The 25,050-nt window shown below is 33.7% G+C and overlaps 1 protein-coding gene across 7 annotated transcripts in view; it reads right to left on the bottom strand.

The window, feature by feature from the left end:
- Nucleotides 1–25,050, bottom strand: part of Pka-R1 (protein kinase, cAMP-dependent, regulatory subunit type 1) — a 285,462-nt gene that overhangs the window by 32,614 nt on the left and 227,798 nt on the right. For all 7 annotated transcript variants that reach the window (XM_085959467.1, XM_085959468.1, XM_085959469.1 and 4 more), the window contains one exon: nt 2,299–2,454. In XM_085959467.1, the coding sequence (XP_085815593.1) occupies nt 2,299–2,454 (156 nt within the window). The remainder of the gene's footprint in view (nt 1–2,298; nt 2,455–25,050) is intronic.

Below are 25,050 nucleotides of genomic sequence, written 5' to 3'. Positions count from 1 at the left end.
CACAAAACCGAATAAAGGTTACCATAATGCAGGGGTAAGTAAATAAGTAAGTACGCGCCCGACTTGAGGGAAAACTTTTGTAGTCCTACAAAGTTATGATGTAATGTAAGTTGACAGTGTTAAACCCGGTTATTTCAGTTTATGACGCTCACTTACTCGCTGCCTGAAGTTGAGCCATAACAAGTAGGTATTACGAATTTTAATTATTAATGCTATAAAAAGTAGGTAGGTAGTTTTGAAAAACCTTAAAAAACATGAACTGAGTGGGATTCGAATTAACATCACTCTAGTGGCGAAGCGTGGAGGTAGGCTGTTAAGATCTGCCATAAATAGTGCACAGTAAACTTTGTCAGTCATACGTATTTGTTTTCATTGAAATAAGACAACTTACAGATGGTATTGGTTAGTTTTTTTAATTCAAACGAAGCCATAATAAATATTAGTCTATCTATAAAATATATAAAATTATGCAATTGAATCATACACAATTTTAGATATTTTATAGATAAAATAATATTTTTTATCTATTATATAGTGGTTTAGGCAGGGCGCCACGTAGCTAAAAATGGAGATTTTATGGTATTTTCAAAGCACAAGCCTGGACATTCAAATGTTGTAGATAATCTATTTATATAATTTTGAAGCCTTATTATCCTTTATATTTATTTTAAACATTTGATGACTGCATAAAGTATTTTTATTACATAAAATAGTATTCTTTTAAACCTCTCGATCTAATGTTTTAGAATATAGTCATATTTCAGTACATCCATGTGCAGTGGTGTTAAGATTTTTTAGATTTTTTAATTTTTAAACGCATTTATAAAACCATTAGTAAAATTGTTGTTAACATTATATAGTGAAATATTTACGATAAAAAATATATTTATAATCTCTGTGGTCTCAAATTTGACAAGAATTAGGCATTTTATTATTCAAAAAATGAGCACGATTAACACATTTGAAGATAATTCTAAAGATACTGATTATAAGCCATGTATTTGACCATTCAAATGTGATAAAACATCCTACGAATAATGATTATTTTATAATAATTGTTGACCTAAGAATAAGGTAGAATTTTTTTGAAATACGCCATTTCTATTGATATTTCCCAGTGGTTAAGCTACAACATACGGCCGTAGCCATAAATTGACAAACGATAACTGAAGTAGGGAGTAAGATTATATTAACGCGCGTGTTTGAACATGTACCTAACCGAAAAAAACGATTTTTTTGTCGAATAAAAACGATTGTAATAGTTTTCAATGTCTCTTCGAAGTCGACGAGTATTATTAAACTAAGTGGAATATTACATAATGATTATGTTTTATTTTAGTTAATACAATATTTTCCCACCAAGAAATTATTATTTTTTATTCATTACTGAACATGGGTAGGTGCACAAAATTTGTGAATGTTAGATTCTTATTAAGTATAGAAAATAAATAATTTTGAAAAACCTCAGAAACATACTTACATGTCATGAAAAAAAAACCTACACAAAGGTGAATCGAGTGGAAACTCTTAACCATTGAGTTACCGGTCCTTATATTTTTACTCATAACCTGCTGCAACTTCTGTGTTGCCATCTTAAACAAATATATGCATAGAAAATCTTTAAAATTATTATTTGCATCGCTACAAACATCTACACTCTACAAGATAGTATACAAGCAAAAAAAATGTAATTGTCACGTAATCTACCATCAAAAGATGTATTATTCTAATTTCTACCATAATCTGTCACCTTCTTAGAATGTTTAAGCAATGCACGACCTACATAATGGCATGGTATATCACTGTCAGTAGGGTAATAAGCAATACTTATTAGGTTACCTATTAAAAAATACCAGATGTTAGTTAATACAACTGAATTCCTCATTTTTTGTTCTTTCATATTATAGCTGTTAGAAAAAATCTCTTTCATTCTAGTTCAGAATAACTATGATTCAATATCCAAACTTAAAAAATAAGCTAAACTTTCCAAATAGGGACTCCATTGCTTAAATGCAGGCCACGTTAAACTTTTAGCTTATTCCCGAAAAGTTTTTAAAATGCACCTACCTATCGGGTGAGCTTTTCTGAATTCTCACGGAGTGCCAGGGTTTCGCAGAACCCGGTTGGGAATCACAATACTACAGGGTCACCATACAATACACAAACATGCAACGAGATATTTGATGAGTTAATCTACTCTGGATCACAGAAGGCTCCGTAATCTATATCCCAAATATTTTGTTTTAGCGTACCGATTTAACTTTAAAATATGTTAATATGTTAATGCCAGAATCTGACCTTTTTGACATAGCTGGCGATATCTTCCTCAGTGACGGGCTCTGCACTGATGCCTCCGCGGCGTCTGGCGGGTTGCGCAGCTGGTTGGGGGAGCGGGGAGAGGTCTTCAGTGTCCTCTGGAGCTGCAGCTGCCAGCGCCGCGCTGTGAGCTTGCTCCTATAACAACAAACAAAGCACATTATTAAGTTTATTGAACTGTTATTTAGCTATGGAATATCTTCATTATAATGGTAAGAATCACTCGAGCTTTGACTAATTACACAGATTTAGTAGGCTGTATTAAATAAAAGTAATAAATGGTAAATGCATTAGGAATAAAAAATATAACTTTGATTTTCGTTTGCCGTCATTTTTCCGTGAACCGAAAAAACACATAATCAGAACCTTACATAATATTAAATACCCTTCGATGCATCATTCATTAACTACATAATAACGTGTTTATTATTGTGCTAAAAATGAAAGACATATATGCTAGGGTAGGTATACGTTCGAGTGTATTACGAGAAACGAAAAATGGAATTTAATAACGCGGCAGTCACGAACGCGCGAAAAGTATTTCTTTCCTTGACATTCAAAGTAATACGGCAGTGCACTGCAGATAGTGGCATGGCGATTTTTACTTTTCATAACCTGGACGAAACGCAACGGCCCCCGGCACTGTTAATTCAATAAGTAAGACATTACTGATATTATACCTACATTCGTTTCTACCAATTATATTATGTGGAAATATCGCAAAAATCTATTCAATCTATAAGGCGAACAAAGTATGGAAGGAGCAGTTTAGAATTGGGAAAACAGCGATGTTGTTGGAGGTAAAAAGTTCTGAAATTTGTAAAGTTGTTCTTTGTTCTAAAACGAAAGTGAATGGATGGCACTAAAGATAAACATATTGGATAATTGCTGGATTAGTAGATTTGTCCAGCGACGGTTTGTTCTTCGGGCAATGTGTCCTGCCCACAACATGCGTGATGTGTTAATTGAATCTGAGTTTACGTTGTAGAACTACAGAACAATACTATGTTATCTTAGTGTCGTTCTGAATATGGGTTCATAGCCCGAAAATAATGTCAACATAAACAACTCAATTATTGTAAAGTTAACAAAATTTAGCATGGATACATGGTTTTGTCTTGACCTCCCGGGCAGATTCGTTACGTAACATCGCACAGACGTAACGAAAAATACAATCAAAAGTAGTGCGGCCACGAACGGCGCTTCGGGAATGACGTGTAAACCCGCTGCCTGCAATTTATTTTATTTTTTTTTCGAATTTGGACAACCGGCATTCAGAGATTCAGCAGGCAAAGCATGTTCCATGTTCAATAATTTTAGCCGTCAGGTTTTAAGTATTTCCAAATTTATAGAGATTATTAAACATTTTTTATGAAACAATTATGCCTGATGTAAATAAAAATTCTGTGTAAGTTGTCACTTCTCCTAAAGAGACGAACTTATCTTCCATTGATAACAATGTGTCCTTAATGGAGGTCGACCACCATAAGAGCGATCTTTGCACAATTTATGAAATGGTCCAAGTTCTTGACTATGATCCAGTTTCGTGTCCCTATTCAACATAGGAAAAATTGTGACTCATTTCACGAAACCCCTACTGAATGTACGTACTACTCCGATACCGTTACTCGACATTGACCGGTAACCAGGCTGCAAATAAAAAAATGCAAATAGGACTAGGCTGAATTTGGGAAAGTAAATTCGCCCCCGGGTGGTGTCAGTATATAAATGACGTCACCGAGCGTTACGTACCACCCACCCTCGAAATAGCTAGCCAGCCACCTTATCGAGCTTAAAATAAACATAAATTTCACAAATAACACAAAGCGCCCGTGCAAAAGCTTTTGTCGAGGCACTTTCGGCTCGGTTACAGGCCACATTTACATGGAAACTACTGACATTTGCAAGATAATACATCGACCGACTATTGTGCATTTAGATATAGCCAACGCATTTGCAGCGGTACGGGTCTTAGTTGTATGCATCGTACATCATATTTAGTAACATATATAGTTAATATAACATACCCATACTAAAGATTGTAAACATCACCATAGGCTTTGGAAAAGTCGAATAATTCATATGAGTATAACTGACACCACATAATATAACTCTTCAAAATCCTTAAAACCAGAAAAGAAGTTTGTAGAACAATGACAAAGCAATCCCTATTAGGTAGGTACATGTAAAACACTTCAGAACAAGGATCCTTTCAATGAAAACTGAAATAAAGCCCCCCAAAACCCTCACAATAAGCCCATATCGATAAAGCTGGAAATATTTAAAAGGAAGATATCAGAATATTTTTTGAAACTGTATATGACGAAAATGGCACGTGCTTAGTAATTGTACCCGTTATCGTCTCACACGTGAAACAGGAGCGATTGCGTTGGACAGGCCATGTGTAAAGAACAGAAGACAATCAACCACCCAGATAAAAGAAGGATATGGAGACCTACGCTGGGGTAGTTTAACTGTGTAGAAAGAGACACAGCATCCAAAAAGCTAAGGCAGTGAAGAGAACGGGGGAGTAGGAACGTTTCTTGAGAGCGGAAATAAAAGTTGTATACAAATCCGATTTGTACACTTCTATAATAATATTTTTTTCTTGTGCGCCTTGGTTTACATCTTTTGCCATCGTTAGGCTTTACGCATAATTATAACTTAATAATGACTGTTATATAAATTGTACTTATATTCTATACAGCAGTAACAGTTTTAGTTTTTGTTTGATGTATACAATACATTAGGTACCAACCTATCAGTAACGAAGGGCGGAGGTAGGCTGTTAAACTCCGCCATAAATAGTGCATATTAAATTTTATTAGTCATACGTATTTGTTTTTATTGAACTAAGACTATAATTAACAGATTAAAACATCTGTAAATTGTAGTCTTATTTCAATGAAAAGAAATACGCATGACTGACAAAGTTTAGTGTGCACTATTTATGGCTGATTTTAACAGCTTGCCTCCACTCTTCGCCACTACTATCTATATATTATAAAGGTTGAAGATGCCGAATGTTAAAAACCGCGACATAACAAACGTTCATTATGGAAGCGAAACACACTATTTTACAACGTTTTTATTAGGTCGTATTCTTATTTTTCCGGTGGTTGTTTATCCGGTACAAATCTTGCAATCGATTTTTAACTAACTGCCCGACTAGCTAGACATTTGAAACTTTTAGAATATATCTGAACACGATGCCAATGCATTTTTTAAATACTTTTAGCCATCTTTAAGTAGAATTGAATTCATGTTCAGTTAATTCTGTTTTGTATGAAAAGTTATTTCGGAAGAAATCCGTAATCCAATCCACTATTATTGGTTGCTAGGGGTCTGGGGTCCTAGCAACTAAATTATTAATATATACGTGCGTTAATAAGGGAATCAATATGGAATGTCAAAATGACATTTCAGTATTATTTCTATCAAGTACAATTTTTTTTGATCGTTTAAGCTTGTCAAGTCAAGTTTATATGATTCAACAGAAAATTTAAAAACGTTGTATATAAAAAGTTCTTTTTATCTTGTAATTATTTATAATGAGTGTGTATTACAAATTATGCAGGTATGTTCAACGGAAAAAATGTAATAAGTAATACCTAATATTAATTTATTACATTACAGCCCACACTGCCCACGTACGTAATAATCAGACTGCAAAATTACACAAAAAGTTATTAATTAACGCATTAAATTTATTAACACTGTACCAAGGGTTACTGATGTATTTCGCTCCTGGGAGACTCCTGTATGTGACCTGTCTTCATAAAATAAGCTTACACCCACCTACAGATATATGGGGTGTACTGTGTGTATTTAATAATGGGCGGCTATATTTTCGTTACATCATTTTATGAGGGTATACTAATTATTAAACTTGCCCACTCTCTGTTATTATTTTAAATCACATCCAACAGAGAATACTTTGACATACAAAATATTATACATAAGGTTATTAAGTCATCCCTATTCGTTTAATATTGACTATTCGGTCTAACTTTTACAATTGTTTACTTTTTATTTATGTATCTACATACAATATAAATAACATACATATTTACTTGGGATAAACGTAATTTTAAAATAAATAATATTCCAGTGTCTCAAAAGAGTAGATAAAAAGGTTAGCCAAAGCGACTAAAATCAACTGTACCAATGCATTCACTCTGATTTCAGAAACTGGGTATAGGCGGCAGCAAAGAGGTTTAAAATACAACCGGTCACAATACAAATTCAAAATCACTTTGTCAAGACAACATCCAAAGGTATAGTCAATCCACGCCAAGGCATTTCCATCATTTTGGTGGATGGCAGAGTCCCTCAGACATACAAGATGCAAGTTTAAATAATATGCTCATCGGTTTGCATTTCTAGTAACTCACATAAAGGAGGAGGGTTTAATCCCCACTTATTTATGTTATAAGTATCCACTCCGAAGCGAAGTATATATTTGTGGGGGAGTGCTCCTGAGGGCGTTGGGTCTAAAACCAGGTTATTCATATTGGGTGCTATAATATTTTTAGGAGGATCCAGCAGTATCCTATTATCAAGCAGCCTATTATCATGCCAAGAGTGATGAGGCGACGATGGACTTGACACGGCCATGTGCTACGAATGCCTCAAAAGAATTTCAACATGGCTTGCCTGTTCTTCAAGCCGACTGGATTTTGGCGTCCTGGAAGGCCACTAAATACCATCCAAAGAGTGTATACGGGATGCTGACATGATGCCGAGCAACAGGGATTCTTGGAGGCGCAGTTTGGTCTCCATATGCTAAATGTGTAGATGTTTTACCCAACTCTACAACTGGCATGTCTAAGCTGAACAACACACATTTCTAAAAATGAGCATAGACAAAAGCAGACGGAAATATCAGAAATGACAAAACTTCAATATAGATATTACGAGACACACGTCCGTTCTTAAATGTAAAAGTAAAAAGATCGTATCATTATAAGCCTGTATATACTGCTGTGTAAAGAAATTGTGCATTATACATAATACAAACTATAAAAATGTTTCCTTTCGTAAAGACCCATAAAATACCATATCTAAACAATAATTATTGCAAAAAGTGAGAGAAAAAATCTGGTAAAAAAATATACCCATATCATAATTAAAACGGATAATCTATCTAATAAATCTGTATTAATGATAAATAAAAATACAGTTAACGTGTGCAGTGCGATCTCGTGTTTATTATTATAAAAGCTTTACTAGCCTTACTTATTTTATTCTATTTTATCAAATAGCACTGCTAACGTACCTACATATATATGAAAAAAAAAATATTAACAAAACTTTAAAATCATTTCAACATCGCGTGAGAGTACCAGGGTTGGGCAGGCTAAGTAAATAAGTACATGTAATCAGGGATAATTGCAACCATTTTTCTCGTTCATTAGCGAGCATGTACACGATTGCGCGAGAGTCCAATATTAATATAAGAGATTTTGCTTTGTCCGTCACGAATAAATGAAAACAATGCTAGGTGACAACAGCGCATGTAATAAAATATTTACCTCAAAACATGCACGTAACATTAAAATCCAATATCACTTCGAAGATAAAACATAAAATATACAGTTTTTATGAAAGCATCATTCGTAAAATATCTACTTTTTTTTATTTTTAACAATACACTGAGAAAAATATGCAAATGGAAAAGCATTTATTTTTTCCGAATTTGAAGTTATAATTAACAGTGGCTTATGATAACTGATGTAATATCAAAAGATTAGCTTTCTTCCGACCGATAATTTGCTTACAACTTACGAATAAATTTTGCAATTGATGTAAATTTATCAGTTAATTAAATAAGGATATTGAGTGATACGATATTTATACAGTAAGTGAAAGCTTTACCGAGGCAAAGCATTCTCAAGGGGTTTTGAAACTTTCCTCAAAGTTCTATGATACGGGTATATTACATTAAATAATATTATCTTTTGCTGATTTTATAAATTCATTAGAACCTTATTATATTAAAATAAGGGTACAAGGGTACATATTTTGCTGTAGGGAAAATACTCTTGAGATGACGATTCATTATGATAATCTTACAAAATTCTTTGCCCCAAAGACGTTCGTTAAAGATTCAACAACTGGGCATGAGGAAATTGCTAAGAGTATACTTTTAAATTATTTCTTGACCGAATACAATTATTCTATAGTTACAAAATTATATCAATATTATGAGACCTGAAAAAACTACTTTCCCGCGGTTGGATCGAATCCGTTTTCTTGGGTAATATTCACCTTAATACATATAATTGATCCTTAACTTCAAAAAACCTCAAATATAGACCAACATTTGACAGAAACCCAAAATACAAATACGTAATTCATTTTAATTAAATATAATAAAAAATCAACTGAGATGACAACTGGTATTTACATTCAAACGATGTAACAGAAAGGCTGTCATCCACAATATAATAAACCACCACCAAAGTGTACTTACATGTATCACATATTTATTTTGAATACTGCCAGGTTTAATTACTTTAGGATTACCATCAGATAGTCAAAGTCCCCGCGGAGCACGCGCAGAATGATATGGGAATTAGTATAATAATATGAACGTAGTTAGTTGATTTGCCGCGATAGTGGAATTAATTAATCACGCTTCTCATTTCCGAAATGGATTGCGCGAATTAGCAGAAACTTTGATTGAACAATGCCTCTCCGGGGTGAAAATAAGCATATAGAGTATAGACATTATAAACTCTTAATAAACCATACAGTATATAAGAACTGCAGCTGTAGATATCATTTTTGGGTATACAATCATTTACAGGTCTTTGATTCGTACAAAAACCTTTTCCATCCAGTGCCACAACTTTCGATTTATTTTTGCGCATTCCAGTAAGTTCTGTTTCGGTCGTCTATGTCTACTTTTGCCCTTTGGAGATGCATACATAACCCGTCTTGCTGGCAGCTATATAAAGGGTCGATTTAACGCATTCTCGCATGGATAGATGTAGTAACAAGCCATTTAGAAAAAAAACATAAATACTCAATTCGACATTGAAGAAAGTTAAAGATGGCTATAAAACAATAATTGTTTATTTACTGAACAGAAACGAATGTTGGCGCCATCTGATGCGTGTAGAAACACCGATACAGCGTCGATGTACGGCCAATATTTCGCGGCCGTGGGCCACACAATGTGTGAACCAACGCCAAGAGGGGCATTACAAGAAGGTTTTATTTGACATCTTGTTTATTAACCACATTGTTTCACTTAAAAATACGCAGATATAGAACAGTTTACAGTGGAACGGGCGATTCGCAAATGTATCGGTCTCATTTGCTGCAATGCTTGTTTCAATGCTGCAACCGGCGTTGCCAACTATTTAGAAATATATACCAAATTAGATAAACAAAATGAGCTAGATGGCAGAAAAAATGCTAGATTTTCTCAAAATTAAAAAAATGTCTAGAAACTACCATTTTTAAAAATTCGTGATAATTATCAACCTTTTTTTTTCACGAGAGCAAAGATTGAGGACGAATTTATTGTTTCACAAATCACAAATAAAACTAAAAAATACTGCACGTGCGAAATTTGGATATTACTTAAATATTGTATGTACAATTTATGTTATTGATATAATGTAAAAAAAAAGGACCGCATGTTGATTTTGGAGTAAGGCTGCGCGCACACGGCAAAGCGAAGTTTCGGATTCATCCGCCAAACGTCGTTTGCGTTTTGTTTCCGGGCCGATTGCGATTCAAATGCGTCGATATCTCGACGATGCTGTCCAAGAGAAAACACAGATTTCAAGGGGATTCATAAACGCCTTTTTTTTAACAGCACCCTGCTGCGAGAGTATTTATCTTTCATTACAGTGGCGTACAAGGGTAAATAAATAAATATAAAAATATCAGTACCTACCTACATAAATATTGTATTGTACCTACCAGTGGCGAAGGGTGGAGGTAGGCTGTTAAGATCCGCCATAAATATTGCACACTAAACTTTGTCAGTCATACATACTTGTTTTCATTAAAATAAGACTACATTTTACAGATGGTGTTAGTAAGTTTTTAAAATTCAATTAAACCCAGCGAAAATCAAGCCATAATAGATAACAGTCAAAAAATATTCGTATATCTATAAAATATCTAAAATTATGCAATTAAATCATACATAAAATTGGATATTTTATAGATAGAATAATATTTTTTATCTATTATAGTTTGGTTTAGGCATAGCTTGATGAATTAAAAAAATGAACCAACAATATGTGTAATACGTACTTATTCTTAATCTAACGAAAACAAATAAGTAAGAATGAAAAAATGTGCATAATTATGTCATATCGCCTAAAATATACCAATACTATTATGGTTTGGTAAGACAGGGTTTAATTGATTTTTAAAATCCAACCAATACCATTTGTAAATTATTAAGCTGTTTGCGTTAGATTTAACGTATATGCGTACTAAAAAATTACTAGATCTGGCAATAAAAACGCCAAGTTGTCAATGCTACCAGTACAACTGCGAATCGCTTTTGTCTCGAGTGTGATTGTCTTAATGTAAAATAATTCGAAGCTACAGCCAATTAAATGATCTCTAACTAGTATGGCGGATTTTTCTTTTTATCTATCGATGAATAATGCAGCAAGCATTAAATAAACAACCAAAAAACTTATGATGTGTTTCGTCGGGATCCTACTATCAGTCTTTTCGCATTTTGGTATATACCACGTCGTTCCAGACAATATAAATTGTTAATTATTTTATGCATGGCCCCACATCCTGAAGCGGGCCCCAAGGCTACGATCTTTGTCGCCCCCCCTACCTATCGCCAAGGTTAAAGGCAGTGTGACACTCACACTACAGTAGGGTTTTCCAAATGGTGTTCACGGTAAAATTAAGGATATTTAGTGTATTTTTAATATTACATCCACTTGAATTATGGAGTTATTAAGTAATGACGCAAAAAAATTATTGCACAACCACATATTTTATTAATAAAGGAAAATAGCGCCGCAGGCGACTTTTTTACTATTAGAGCAAATTTGTGATGTGTGTTTATCTCACTTATTTGGTTGACTCGCCACGCCGGGCCCGCCATGAGCCCGGGCCCCCAGGCTAGAGCCCTGTCAGCCCCCCCTTTGTAGGGGCCATGATTATATGTTCTACTACTGACATTCACGAGATTCAATCACCTCCATTAAACGGGTGACGAATAATGATACTAAAGATCAGAACCAACGCCATGCCATGTTCATACCTTATTGGGATACATTGTAGGTATACGGTATACCCCAATCGTCCGAGTAAATAAATTAACGTGAGCAGCTATCATCACACTAAACACAAATGTTCGCTGTGTTTGACATAGTCGTACTACTGATGTTTACTGATTGGTTATCTGCTGTAAAATTACGTTCAAGTCGATAACTGTGCCAACAGTATAACTACCAAAGGCAACGATTTAGTTTCGCATTGTCGGCTTTTTTGGTTTTTTATTTGGAAATTCGTATCAATGTGAATTAATTTCGCATGTGATTTAGTTAGTAGAGACACTTGAAAAATAACAAAGAGTATTAGATTATTTTCAACGTCAATAATGCTGTATTTCATTATAAAGACATAATATATACTTACATAAAATTCCCATGGAACACAACTGCCTTGTGTATTCCTTAAATTAAACTTAACTATATTTGACATGTGTGTAGGTAGGTACACACGTTTTTATAAGGAGTAAAGTGTATATCGCTTTACAGCTGAGCATACCAGCATTCTCAGAGTGGAGATAAAATGTGTTACATTTCGATATACGTAAGGCACAGAGACTCCTCACATCGGTGCTCGCAATGTCACACTCACACTAGTGTTAACCATGTTTGTTCATTGGGCCTCGACTAGAGCAGTGCACGATACATCGTTTGAAAAGTAAGGAATAATGCCCACATGCTAAAACGAGAATCAACGAAAAGTCTTGAAAACTGTTAAAATTGCGACTGTACCAAAATCATTACGATTTTCACACTCTCACCATCTAAAACAGGGGTAGTCAACCTGGTCCCTACCGCCCATTAGTGGGCGTTCCAGCTTTCATGGTGGGCGGTAAGAGTTTTAAAAACATTTTCATCATGCACCAGCCTCAGGGATCTCATTAATAATTTAATTAATTAAATGTAATGTCATCAGACTTCGTGCTTCTATGTATGCAAAGTATAAATAAAAAGATAGATTTAACTACAGTAAGTTGTTTTATAAAGATTTATTCTACCAAACTTAGCGAAAGTCTGACATAAAGTATTTGGTGTGTAATTATTATTATATGCTTTAACTTAATGTACCTAACTCTGATTTATACATTTTTTTAAATAAAATTACTTAATAAATCACCATTACTGTGGAACCAGTGGGCGGTTAGAAAACTTTACTACTAACAGAGATACAAAAGTGGGCGGCAGGTATAAAAAGGTTGACACTACCCTTGATCTAAAACATGTAATATCTCGTGATACATTTAACATACGCTAACGAACAAATTTAATAATACTCATTATTAAGCTGTAATAATGCTTAATGACATATTTTATTTTACAGATGCTCCATGCCGAGACTAACTGTCGCACATAAGCAAGAAAAATACAGAAAACGAAACTTGTCGGCGTGATGTTTTACGTATTTTTTTCGGTTTACTCGTAACTTGAATTCCGGGTTTTTTAAAGGAATAATTTATCGGTCACGCGCTTAATTCAAGGCCGGCTAATGGCGGCCGCGAATAGTTAAGTGATCCTAGGTTTTGTTTAGAAATCCTCTCAATGCTCAATGTCAAGCAATTATTGTATTTATCCCTTTAATGAACAGACACTGTTGAAATACAATTCCTATACTTAACGAAGAATAAGCTATGGTGCCCCAGACCAGTTTTGTTACTGAATATGAAATGCTGGAGAAAGAAATATGCAATCTACAAGATGCAGATAAGTACAACGTAAAATGCAGGTGGTCTTCCTCTTCCTATTTTACCATTTACACTGCTAATCACGACTATTGTCTAAAATATGTCACCCGCCGTGTAAAAATATACCCATGACTATTGAAAAAATAATCAAATACATTGTGCTATTCATTATTGGATTTCCTGCATCAAAAGTTTGCTCAACCCATTGAGTCAGTGATATGGATTTAAATACACATTGAAACACAACACAAGAATTTAGACCAGCTGCAGGTTTCAAACGGTTATATGATCTCGCTCTCTGTCAACTAAAGCCACTTGGTTGCGATAATAGTTATATTTGTGTGTCTGGAATATGGTGGACATACGAATTGTATTTATAGCTTATAGCAAATACAAACTCTACACTACATGCTCGACAGCAATTATGATAAGTTGATAAGTTCAATGTTTTGCTAAGTTTTAATGTCTGCATGAGCAGTCAGTCAGTCAGTCGCAGCGTTGCCATGTCTACTGAAATTTCAGTAGATCTACTGATATTTTTGGCAAAATATTATAATGAATGAAATATTTTTCCTAAAAAAAACAAGCCGACTATGAAAATCTGGGAACCTGCGGCCCGCGACGAAATATTTTTCCTAAAAAAAAAACAAGCCGACTATGAAAATCTGGGAACCTGCGGCCCGCGGCGAAATATTTTTCCTAAAAAAAATAAGCCGACTATGAAAAATCGGGAACCTGCGGCCCGCGGCGAATTTTTTTTCCTAAAACAGAAATCTACTGATATTTTGTCGAATCTACTGAATTTTTTTTACACATTCTACTGAAATTAAAAATTTTGACTTGGCAACACTGGGCTCTCATTTGACTCAATGAACGTTGGCCATTACATGTCACGAGATTGAATGATTATTTTTATTATCCACACAAATGACACATTTTTCATTATCTTTCAGCGAAAAATGCACTCAATTACCTGTAAAGACTGTGCGATAGCATCTAAAAATTCTAAAGTATGTGAATGAACTATTTCTATGTTTTATTTTTATAATTATATGTACTATTCATATAAATACTTGTATGCATTTTTAAAAATCAATAAAATGTTACCCAGCAGTCAACTTTCAGAACCGTGTTAGCATTAAGAAAATAATTACAAATTCTATTAATTATTACATGTGATTTAGATAGTATAATACCATTGGTTGCGTAGGTATATATTAATTTTTATTTCCCACTAACTCTAGTGACAGTTTTTTTTTGTTCATACTATAACAGACTACTTTTGTTATACCTATACTACAATTTTTAACTTTGTTTATATGTGCTTCTCTCTCACATGGGCACGTTTAATTAGCGACTTGTCTTGACAATCACTGCTCCGGGGAAATTTTTAATTTCGTAAAAAATACTGGTGCTTCACAACTCCAAACGTAGGGTCTCGTGATACGCCTGATTAAAACCGGGTGTGGTGCAGGGCGGGTGTCGTTTGGTGGGGCCATTAACTTCAATGTCATCAACCGACGATGATGAGGACTCAAAATATAAGATGAAGTTTTATATTTTGGCGTCGTTCAACTTTTTACAGTTGTTAATGTTTGCAGACGGCAGAATTAATATGGATTGCTGGAGAGATAATAATATTACCAGGGCATTTATATTAGTAACGAACCTAAAAACTGAGGAATAGAAAAATTGTGTAGTGTAGGTGAATTATTCAACAGTGATACCATGGGTACATCAAAAGTGATTCGAAGTTGTATTGGTGTGTCTTGCTGGCATTGAAACAAGTATTTTAGCATAATATGGTAACATTACCCCTTTGAATCACCCATGGCGCTACTATAGAATGATTTATCTATACTAAGTTATGCCCACATCGGGAGATTATCAGCTGATACTAAAAAACACAGTGCCACAGTGTTATACAAAACTATTACTATTAGAGTACAATTGCTGGGGATGGCAATAAGTCCACGATGAAATAAGGGTGTAGGTACATAAATAGCATGTAGATTGATATCATACCCTATACATACATTCATAATATAGATATATTTTCATCAATACTGTTGTACTACATAGACAAGATTTAAGAATGTAAGATTAATGAAATTGAAAAATAGATATTTTGAAAAATCCAGAGACATATTTACCTACCTATTAGAAAAAAATATAGAAGATACTTCGAACGAGCGGGGTAACACCTTCTTATTAAGCTACCGATGCAACTATCCTATATTTTAAATAATTGTTAATAACCACATTATCTGAGGTGTTTCAAATTCCGTCAATAAATAGCTATCCACTTTATAATTAAAATGTTGGTTGGCATTTATTTCTAGGGTTTTACAAAATTATGTAATTTCAATATAGTACCTATAGTACTTACTGCACCATATTATTCATTTCATTCTTTTAGAATTTTGAGAATTTTATTTCACCCCGCCGTATAACATAGCGTCGAATCTGTGGCATGATATTTTCCGAATGTCGTCATGATCTTTGGATAACAAACGTACAAAGGAAGATGCGATCACAGTATGTTCGGACGGGTACGGCAAAGAAAGCTAGCCAACGAGTAATAAAATCGGCTGATAGAATGATTATTATGCAAGTGCATTCAATGCAAATTGGAGCAGCAGATGCATTCGAGACGACAACGTGTCAATACAATGTGCACTCGCATATTGTACACGTCGATCGTTTATGCTCCATACACCGTCTAACTAATTGATATTGGTTCAATTTGACTGGGAATATGGCGGAAATTCTTGGTGGAGTTGCTGACTATCTAACACAGTGGTGCCGGGTGCACAAGATTTTTAAATCGAGGGCCACTTACCCAATGTTAAATATGTAAAGCAGTGGCGTCCCGTAGGGGTGGGTAGTTCATGCACTGCTTAGGAGCGGCCAATAAATGGAGTAAGATATTTTTTTAGCCTGCGACCGAAATAAAATATGAATACTTCAATCGCTAGTAGATAATTATGCATTTCAAAAGTTTGAAAATTTTGATTGCATTTGTTCGTTTGAGATCGTCAATAAGATGCAGTGCCTAGGCATTTAATATATATAAATACCTACTATTTGAAACTAAAAGGAACGAGGAAGAATTTTGCTACAAAATCTCTTTTAAATAGTTGTATAATAAAATCACAACACAATAATAAACTTATCTAAAAATACTAAGCCAATTAGTCGGATGAGAACTGTGGTTCGTTTCAATTATTTACAGTAAAAACAAAACAATGATTCGCTTCGTGGATTGTATCCGTACGAATACGTACACCGTCGCCAGCGCTACGAGTACATCGGCTGCCAGGTAATTAGTAGCACTAGTAGGGGTAAACTTCCGCACGCACACCATTGAGCAACCGACTCATTGTTTTGTTTCTACTGTACATCGATGAGAAAACTATACCGATAGGAATTGTGTACTTATTTACATTTTAAAGCAGACGCCCACGACATGAAGCAAGCGACTGTCGATACAATTCAATGGATACGGTGAAATACATGCACCACCGTAAGTAAGTAAAATGATAATAGAGAAACTATGCATTGACGGTTCAATCAAAGCTGTGAGAACCACATTTTCAAAAGCTTCAATGCCAGTGGAAAATCGGATGGGATTCGAATTCAGTTATTTGAAAAACTAATATACCTACATACCGTATATCTTACAAAACGAGATATGTCTTTACTCACAATTTAAGAACGATTAATACGCTTTCATGATATTATGTTGATAAAAAAGGACAGGGCAAAATTACTGGCTGGGCCAAATGCTATTTCTCATCCTTTCTTCCCACCTACTTCCAAATCCCTTATTTATTATTGTCGCCAGACTAGGGCGACCGGCAGTTACGGGTCACGTAGACAGTGATTGCAATTTACATACAGTTAACTCAAGACAACGAACGGGTGCGTGTTGCCGCACCGCGTTAACTACCGAGTGACTCAAATCATATCTGTACGACCTTCGTTGCACCAAGTCTGTTACGGTTTGAGTGAACGTCGCATCCATCATTTATCAACCTCACATATCATCCATCAAAATGTATCGTCCGTTTACCAATGCGTGAGTGCCGGAACACCGAACTGGCCCCAACGCGCGCCAGCCCTCTCAACATAAAGGTCAGTGTCTGGCATCCTGTGTAACCCCCCCCCCTCCTGGATCCGTAATCTACCATCCACCATCACCTTCAAATTACAGTCCACTGCTAAAAGCGTCACCAATTACATATATCTATATGTTATTCAAACAAATTATTCAAGCTTAGCACATAAAGATATTCCGAATTCTTCCTTTCAGACCTGTATAATAAATACTACACGTGTCTGCCGCCCACAAATGTTGTGTAGGTAATTAGGTAGCTACCTACGTATATTCGGAATAGAATAAACAAAATATTTTATTATTAAAAAAGACGTTCAAAACTTTTCACTATATTCCACGAAAATGTAGGTTGTGATTTTACTTACATATTATTTATCAATGTTTTATTACAGCAAAACGGATAAATATCTCGAATAAAATATAACACAAGACAAAAGACGAAAATCTTATTAGGAGTTTACTGCTCAATGAGAAAACATTATTTGCGATTGGTTCGTCAGATAAACAGAAATATATTATGTAATACTGTAAGTGATAAGAAGTACGAAACATAATATTATATTATGTAGAACGAACATATTATACATATTAGAGATAGGTAATCATGAATACCATCCGATAAACATAATCTTTTGTTAGGTTTTCGATTATATAAAACGAAGAACCAATATTTACAATATGAAACACTGGCTCAACTATGGAACGAAAATATTGTGAAATTTGATCATTTTGTTATTCTAGTTAATGGCGAGAATATTCTTAGTTTCATAATATACCTACTGCGGATTATACAGTAGGGTATATACAGCACAGTATATATATACTACGAACGTAGAGGCTCAACATATTATTAATTAGCTATTTTTTTTATTCAACGAATAATTCACAAGATTTAAGAATGTAACATTCTAATTATTGAACATACATACTTTTGAAAAAACTTCTGAGAAAATATATTATAACCAATAGAAAAAAATCTTTTTGAAACAAGTAAGACACCCCACAGGAATCGAACCTGCATCTCTCGGGTATCGTGCCTATGCACATAGACCACTATGCTAAAGGCGTCATACTTAATCGAGACAAATTTTAACTAATGTCTTTTAATACTCTCTGAAGCGTTCTCTAAATTGAGCTACTATGGCGATCGGCTTTTGAATTTTAAATTAAAGTAGGTATCACTTTTAAGTATTACTAACCGACGTCACGGATCACTCCAAGATTTTTTGTTGTAACTTACTTGGACTTGCTAATAATTATTAATAACTATTTTTTTTTATTCAACGAATGATTCACAAGATTTAAGAATATAAAGAATGATCCCCGAGAGTTTGGTGGAGGGCTTATAACTCCATAGTTTCTCGTCATAAGTATCTTCAGTCTTATTTTTATCGTCCCACCCCAAACGCAGATCGGCCACCATCAGGACGATCTTCGCTCTATCGTCTACTACTCAGAACACAACGGACAATACGGTGAAACTGCATCTATAGTTTACCGATGATTTTTCTTTGGATATTGAGTTGGGGAATGTCGTCCCTTTGTCTACTAATCATGTGGCCAAGGTACCTACATATCTGCTGTAGTTTTCTGGTTTTGACACTACCTACGCAAAACTTCTCAGTGCTTTCCCATATTTTGACGACGTCAACATTTGCCACAACGTTAGTCCAAGTCGTAATCTTCAACACTTCGTGACATTCACTGGTTTAGCGTATATGCCCCCATGCTATAGAAAAGGATCGAGAGAACTTAACAGCGAATCACATAAGTAGGTAGATAATATAGTTTTATATAAATAAAGCATAGTATTATTTAAACTTAAAGTCTTGCACCAAATGAAATATAATTAATTCCATGAAAAAATAAATTATTTACGTGATAATTTTTGTCGTTTTAAACACACCCAACCTTAAATTGACTCCCGCATCGTGGCGCTCCCTCCGCATAATGGAAGGTAACTCTCAAATTGTTGTTAAAATTTAGTTATAAAACTGCAATAGATATTAATAAATGGGTGAGGAAATAATATTGACTAAAAAGTCTTTCTGAGAAAATAATGCAGAAATTATTGACATAGGTATTGATGTTTCTGACTTTTACTTAACTGTACCAAATACAATATAGTATGTGCATTGGTGTATGTGTATACTGTATAGCAGGGGTAGTCAACCTTTTTATACCTACCGCCCACTTTTGTATCTCTGTTAGTAGTAAAATTTTCTAATCGCCCACCGGTTCCACAGTGGTTTATAAAGTAGGGAAGTAACTTTACTTTATAAAATTTATAAAGCAGAATTACAGCAATAATTATTAATAATAAATACTTTATATCAGTTTTGCAGAATAAATCTTTTTAAAACAAACTGCTAGTTACTTTATGTATCTATCTTTTTATTTATAGTTTGCATACATATAAGCATGAAGTCTGATGAAATTACATTTAATTAATTAAATTATGAATGAGATCTCCGAGGCTGATGCATAATGAAAATGTTTTTAAAACACCTACCGCCCACCATGAAAGCTGGAACGCCCACTAGTGGGCGGTAGGGCCAGGTTGAGTACCCCTGCTGTATAGCATAAATTATAAGTGCTCTTTGAATATACGCCTTCAGAATTTTATTTTACACTCGCGAAAGAGGGGATTAATAATAATTATATGCTTTATTGAGTGCAAAATATCAAAGTGATATCCTACAATGGTGGCCGGCTACGCTTAAATTCATGATTATTTAATCGATACGTTTCCGGATCCACATGCGACTCTGCAGGTGCAATTCGAAAACAATATTCCCATTGATCTATTAAGTTTATAATATTATAGCGCCCAGTGGCGACCGGTGAGTTATTTTACTGGGAGTTCACTTTTTTCACCTTTTGACTGCCGCAAAAAGGCCTTTGCCTTCATCAAAACTTCACCAAAAAATCAAAAAAAAAAACTATTGAGAATATTATCATCAACAATGCCATTTATCATTCAATTCCAATAAAAATAGGACTTCCGCTAATGAGAAGCAACATATTAAGGATTGGCTTACTTCAATAACAAATTAAGAAAATAGGTGACCTGATTTATTGTGGCTCTTGAAAGCAGTAACTCATCAAAATTGACATTATTTAAGCATGTAGCCGTGATATTTTACGATTTCCACCCTACCACGCATATTAAACCCCCACAGAGCTAGTTTGGAGAGATATCATACTTGATAAACATTGTGAATTTAGTTATCAAACTGAAAAAAACTTGAAGTTTATTTTTAAATTGTACTTCGCCTAAATTTGAGAAATGTTGTCAACATGTGCGGAAATTTAATATACACACTGTGAAAAGAATTAATTTGTATAATAATATTGAATAAAAATTGTCAAACAATAATTATTGTACGTGTGATACGAGCTGTATTGTTTTAAAACCGATGAAGCCGCATTCGGGCCGGGAGCGACTGAAACTGTCGCTCCGGAGCACGCAGAAAAAATATTTACATATTGCTATTCCACGCGACAGACGACGCTCTTTCTCATTGCAAAGAAATCGAACTGGGCGCTTTGGTCGAGCGATATCGGATATCGCTCCCATCAACATATAATATTTAAAATAGCCGGTTAAAAACACATATTAGAATTTGTTTTTGTATATGAATTAATGACTACGGTAATAGATCAGAACACTTTTAATTAATCAAATATAAATGAAATACTTATTTTTAAAAAAAAAGTCTTTTCGCATTAATTGAGTGGGTGGGTGTTCACCGCTCCAGCGCTCTCAAGGGAGCATCGCCACTGATAGCGCCTGAAAATTGGTGCTAACATTTATGACATGTACCTACACATTGAAAATTAATACAAGCAATCGATTGTCAAGATGCTTCTGTTTATTTCAACCATATGTCATTAATTATACAGTTATATTTATCATTTGATTTGATATTGAATACGTATAAATAATGTAGTAAATTTTCTCAATAACAATCACTAGGACTAGGACAATACTCTCTAAACTAACTCAGAATATCTAAGGTTTATATAATTTAGTTTCAATTAAACTTCTGTTTCTATGAAAATAAATAAATTTAGATGGAAATGACAGGGTAAGGAGGTTTAAAAAAAATCTAATCAATTTTAAAATAGAGTTTAATAACATGAAATCAGTACTTATCTTTTTTTTGTATATTCACTAAACATTATGTATAAATATTATGTTCAACACTCGTTAAACCAGACATTAATGATTACATAAACTCCGGGAATCATTTTGGGAATGAAATAATTCATCCCTAACGTTGCTTCGTCATGTTAGGGAGGAAAAGTCACAAAAGAATAAACGTAAGTCTAGACTAGTTATAGTCTAGAAATATTTTGATATACCTATATATATATCGTCACCCCAATACTACAACTTGATAATACATCATTTGAAAACATTTCATGCATATACACATTAGAAAAAATCGTTTTCGTAGAGAAAAAATACAACGCCCGACGGGACTTGAACCTGTATCTGCTGGATTCGCGCCAGTATGTTTTACCATTAAACTACGGCCGCCTTAGATAATTACGACGATTTTAACTAGTAGTTGTTACATGAAATGCTTATCGAATTGCGTTATAAGGTTGGCTATCGATATCCGATATCGGCATACTGGCGCGAATCCAGCAGATACATGTTCAAGTCCCGTCGGGCGTCGTATTTTTTCTAAAAAAACGATGTTTTCTAGTGTGTATATGCATGTATGCACTTTTCCTCCCTAACATGACGAAGTAACGTTAGGGATTAATTATTTCATTGATTGCATGAAATGTTTTCAAATTATGTATATTCAGTATATATAATGTTACATTCTGAAATCTTGTGTCTTATTCGACGAATAAAAAAAATAGTTTATTACAACTAGATAACTTGTTTTTCACTGTTTTTGAGATAGCTATTGAATATGATTCTACATTTTCTTCTCTACAAAATGATTAAACTACGTAAGTCAGAAGTTAATAGGAACTGTATTAATTTTGTGTTTGAAAATATTAGATAACGTTAAAACCATAATGGCATTAAATAAATAAAATAATAATCTACAATATTTTTTCATACAATAACTAAATTGTTCCCAATTAGACAAGCATGATTTTATTTTCCATTTTTATTATAAATAATGATTATAGCATAGAGTTTGGTTAATCGAGTTAAGTTATAATACTACAACTAGATATATTATATACATTTAACTTTCATGAAATATCAGTCCAGATGAAATCTAGATGCTGTATAACAATGAAAAAGAATATTGTCAAAAATTTTCGAAGAACAATCTTTCGAGTATATTGTCGTTCTCGACTCGCATCGATCACTACGTATGAAATAGAGGTATGTATGACGAGATTACTCGCATAACTAAACTGTCACGTAGGGCATTTGAGTGTCTGAACAAAAACTTCAAACGTGGATAAAAGTGTTTGTGTGCTACCAGTGTTCACGTGTGCATATGAAACATTGAGTCTCAATGTAAGAGATATCAAACAACTACAAGCAGTGTCATGTGGTCTGGAGAGGTATGTACATATAAGAATAGCATGGAGTAGTGTATGTTGGGCATAACGAGTGTACACCAATGTCATCGATGGAGGCTGAAACTAGTAGGTACTAGTTGTTAAGTTTTAATAATTAGCTAACACGGTTATCGACGTTTGTAGTTTGCAGTCAATTCAGGGATGAATGGAGGTCACCGCTTTATTATGTGAGGACTAAATGCCTGATATTCAAACGAGCTACGAGCTAGTTGTACTATTTTTCTACGAGCTAATAATTCTATTGTCACGACAGTTGAGCGAGCGTTTTGATCGCGAGACCATTTGGCATCGAGTCTAGTACATCTAAATCAATGTATTTTTTAAAATAACAACACTGTAATCATGTTAGGCTAAAATACTTATAGCCTCAGAGCACGTGAAGTATGGTTTTGAAATTGTGTGTTTTTTAGTGTTAGTGCCATAGCTGGTTACGTATTAGTGCCATGTCCGCGTCGCGACGCGTCGGTCTGGTTAAGATAGCGGACATTCAATTTATAATACATACCTACAGACATATTTCGTTGACAAATTATTTTATTTTTGTAGAATATAAAATAATGAAGCTATTACATATTTAAATACGTCAATAGGCAATTAAAAAATATTTTTCTTAAGAAGGTACATACGCTTCATTTTAAATAATAGTTTAGTTCCATACTAAACTAAGTCTTCGCCATTGGGGTACACTGGTACGACCGCGTCTTGAACGTTTGAGTACTTGCACCGATTATTGGTGATATAACAGTGATATTACAATAGTTATTTAGCCAGATTACGGCTAAACTAATATATTATCATGACGTAATCTCTATACCGCAATAATTGTAAAAAAATCTATATTTTAATACAGTAATGCATTTTCAAAATACACCTATTGTTTGTAGTAAACATTTTACTACAGAATAATGCAACAGAGTTATATTAATAAAGAATCATAAACATATATAGCGTTCTATTATGCAAAGGAAAATCGATTTTTATGGAGGTAAATTTTTTCATATGGGATGAATATCTAGTTGGGTAGGTACAGTTTATTCAATTCAGCCGACTAATGTAGTTCAGTATATTATTATTACGGAGTATAATAACTAATAACATTAATAACATTAATAACGTTTGAATAAATAATGACATTTAGACATTTTCATATTTTAATATGATGAAATAATATCAACATGAAACAAAAATGGTCGTTTTTAACGATGCTAAGTTTTTGTTCCCGTGTACAATTGAGAGCTTATAGAATAGGTGCCATTCATACCTAATAATAACATTATCATGTTCGTCCTTTTTCATAAAAAAACCTCTTAAGTGTCGTCTTCTTTCTTCTAACGTCCATTTAAAGCCCCAGTTCTTTACGAATGCAAATTTTCTATTGTATGAAACATAGTTGCGAAAATTTTAATAGGAATACAATAATGTGGCGAAAAAATATTAAATTAAAAAATGCAAATTTATAAGATGAAGAGAGGCAATTAGAAGTAAAAACTTACTAAAACTAAAATTGAATTAAGTTCACTGATTCATAATAAAATTGAATTAAATTCACCGTTTTTGTCTACTATTAACTAATTTATAGATTGTCTTGAAAACTTTCTGGCTAACTGTAAAAAAATAAGCACTTAATGTAGTATTGGGTTTTCCAAAATATATTATGATTTTCAAAATAATGAAGTTTAAAAAAAAACATGTTTCATGTGTAAGAATGCAGTCACATAATTTATTATTTTGAAAAATCTTTCTATTTTAAGATCTACTCATTGAAAAGTTTTATTTTGTTATGTGCCATTCAAATTTGTAACAATTAGTGAGTCAACATTCTAGTAGATTCGACTGGCTGGAATAATGAGTTCATTATTTTACATGTTAAATCTTGTTTCATTTCTTAAGTTTGTTGCATCATCAATATTGTTGCTGCCTAGTAGTTATTCAGTATATAAATCACTCTTCAGTCGGACTTCTAACCAGAAACACATATTGTACCTAGTAATATTCAAACCTTATATTAGTATACCAGTATATTGTATATGTTATGTGATTTTATGTTATAAAGTGGAAATAAAGGACAACATTAAATATAATTAAAAAATCTTTTAAT

Source organism: Rhyacophila brunnea, unplaced genomic scaffold (genome assembly GCF_057557595.1).
Source record: "Rhyacophila brunnea isolate RB1 unplaced genomic scaffold, BYU_Rbru_1.0 scaffold_9, whole genome shotgun sequence".
Lineage (NCBI taxonomy): Eukaryota > Metazoa > Arthropoda > Insecta > Trichoptera > Rhyacophilidae > Rhyacophila > Rhyacophila brunnea.
Note: the sequence above shows the minus strand (reverse complement) of the source record. Positions and strands in the feature narration are given on the sequence as shown.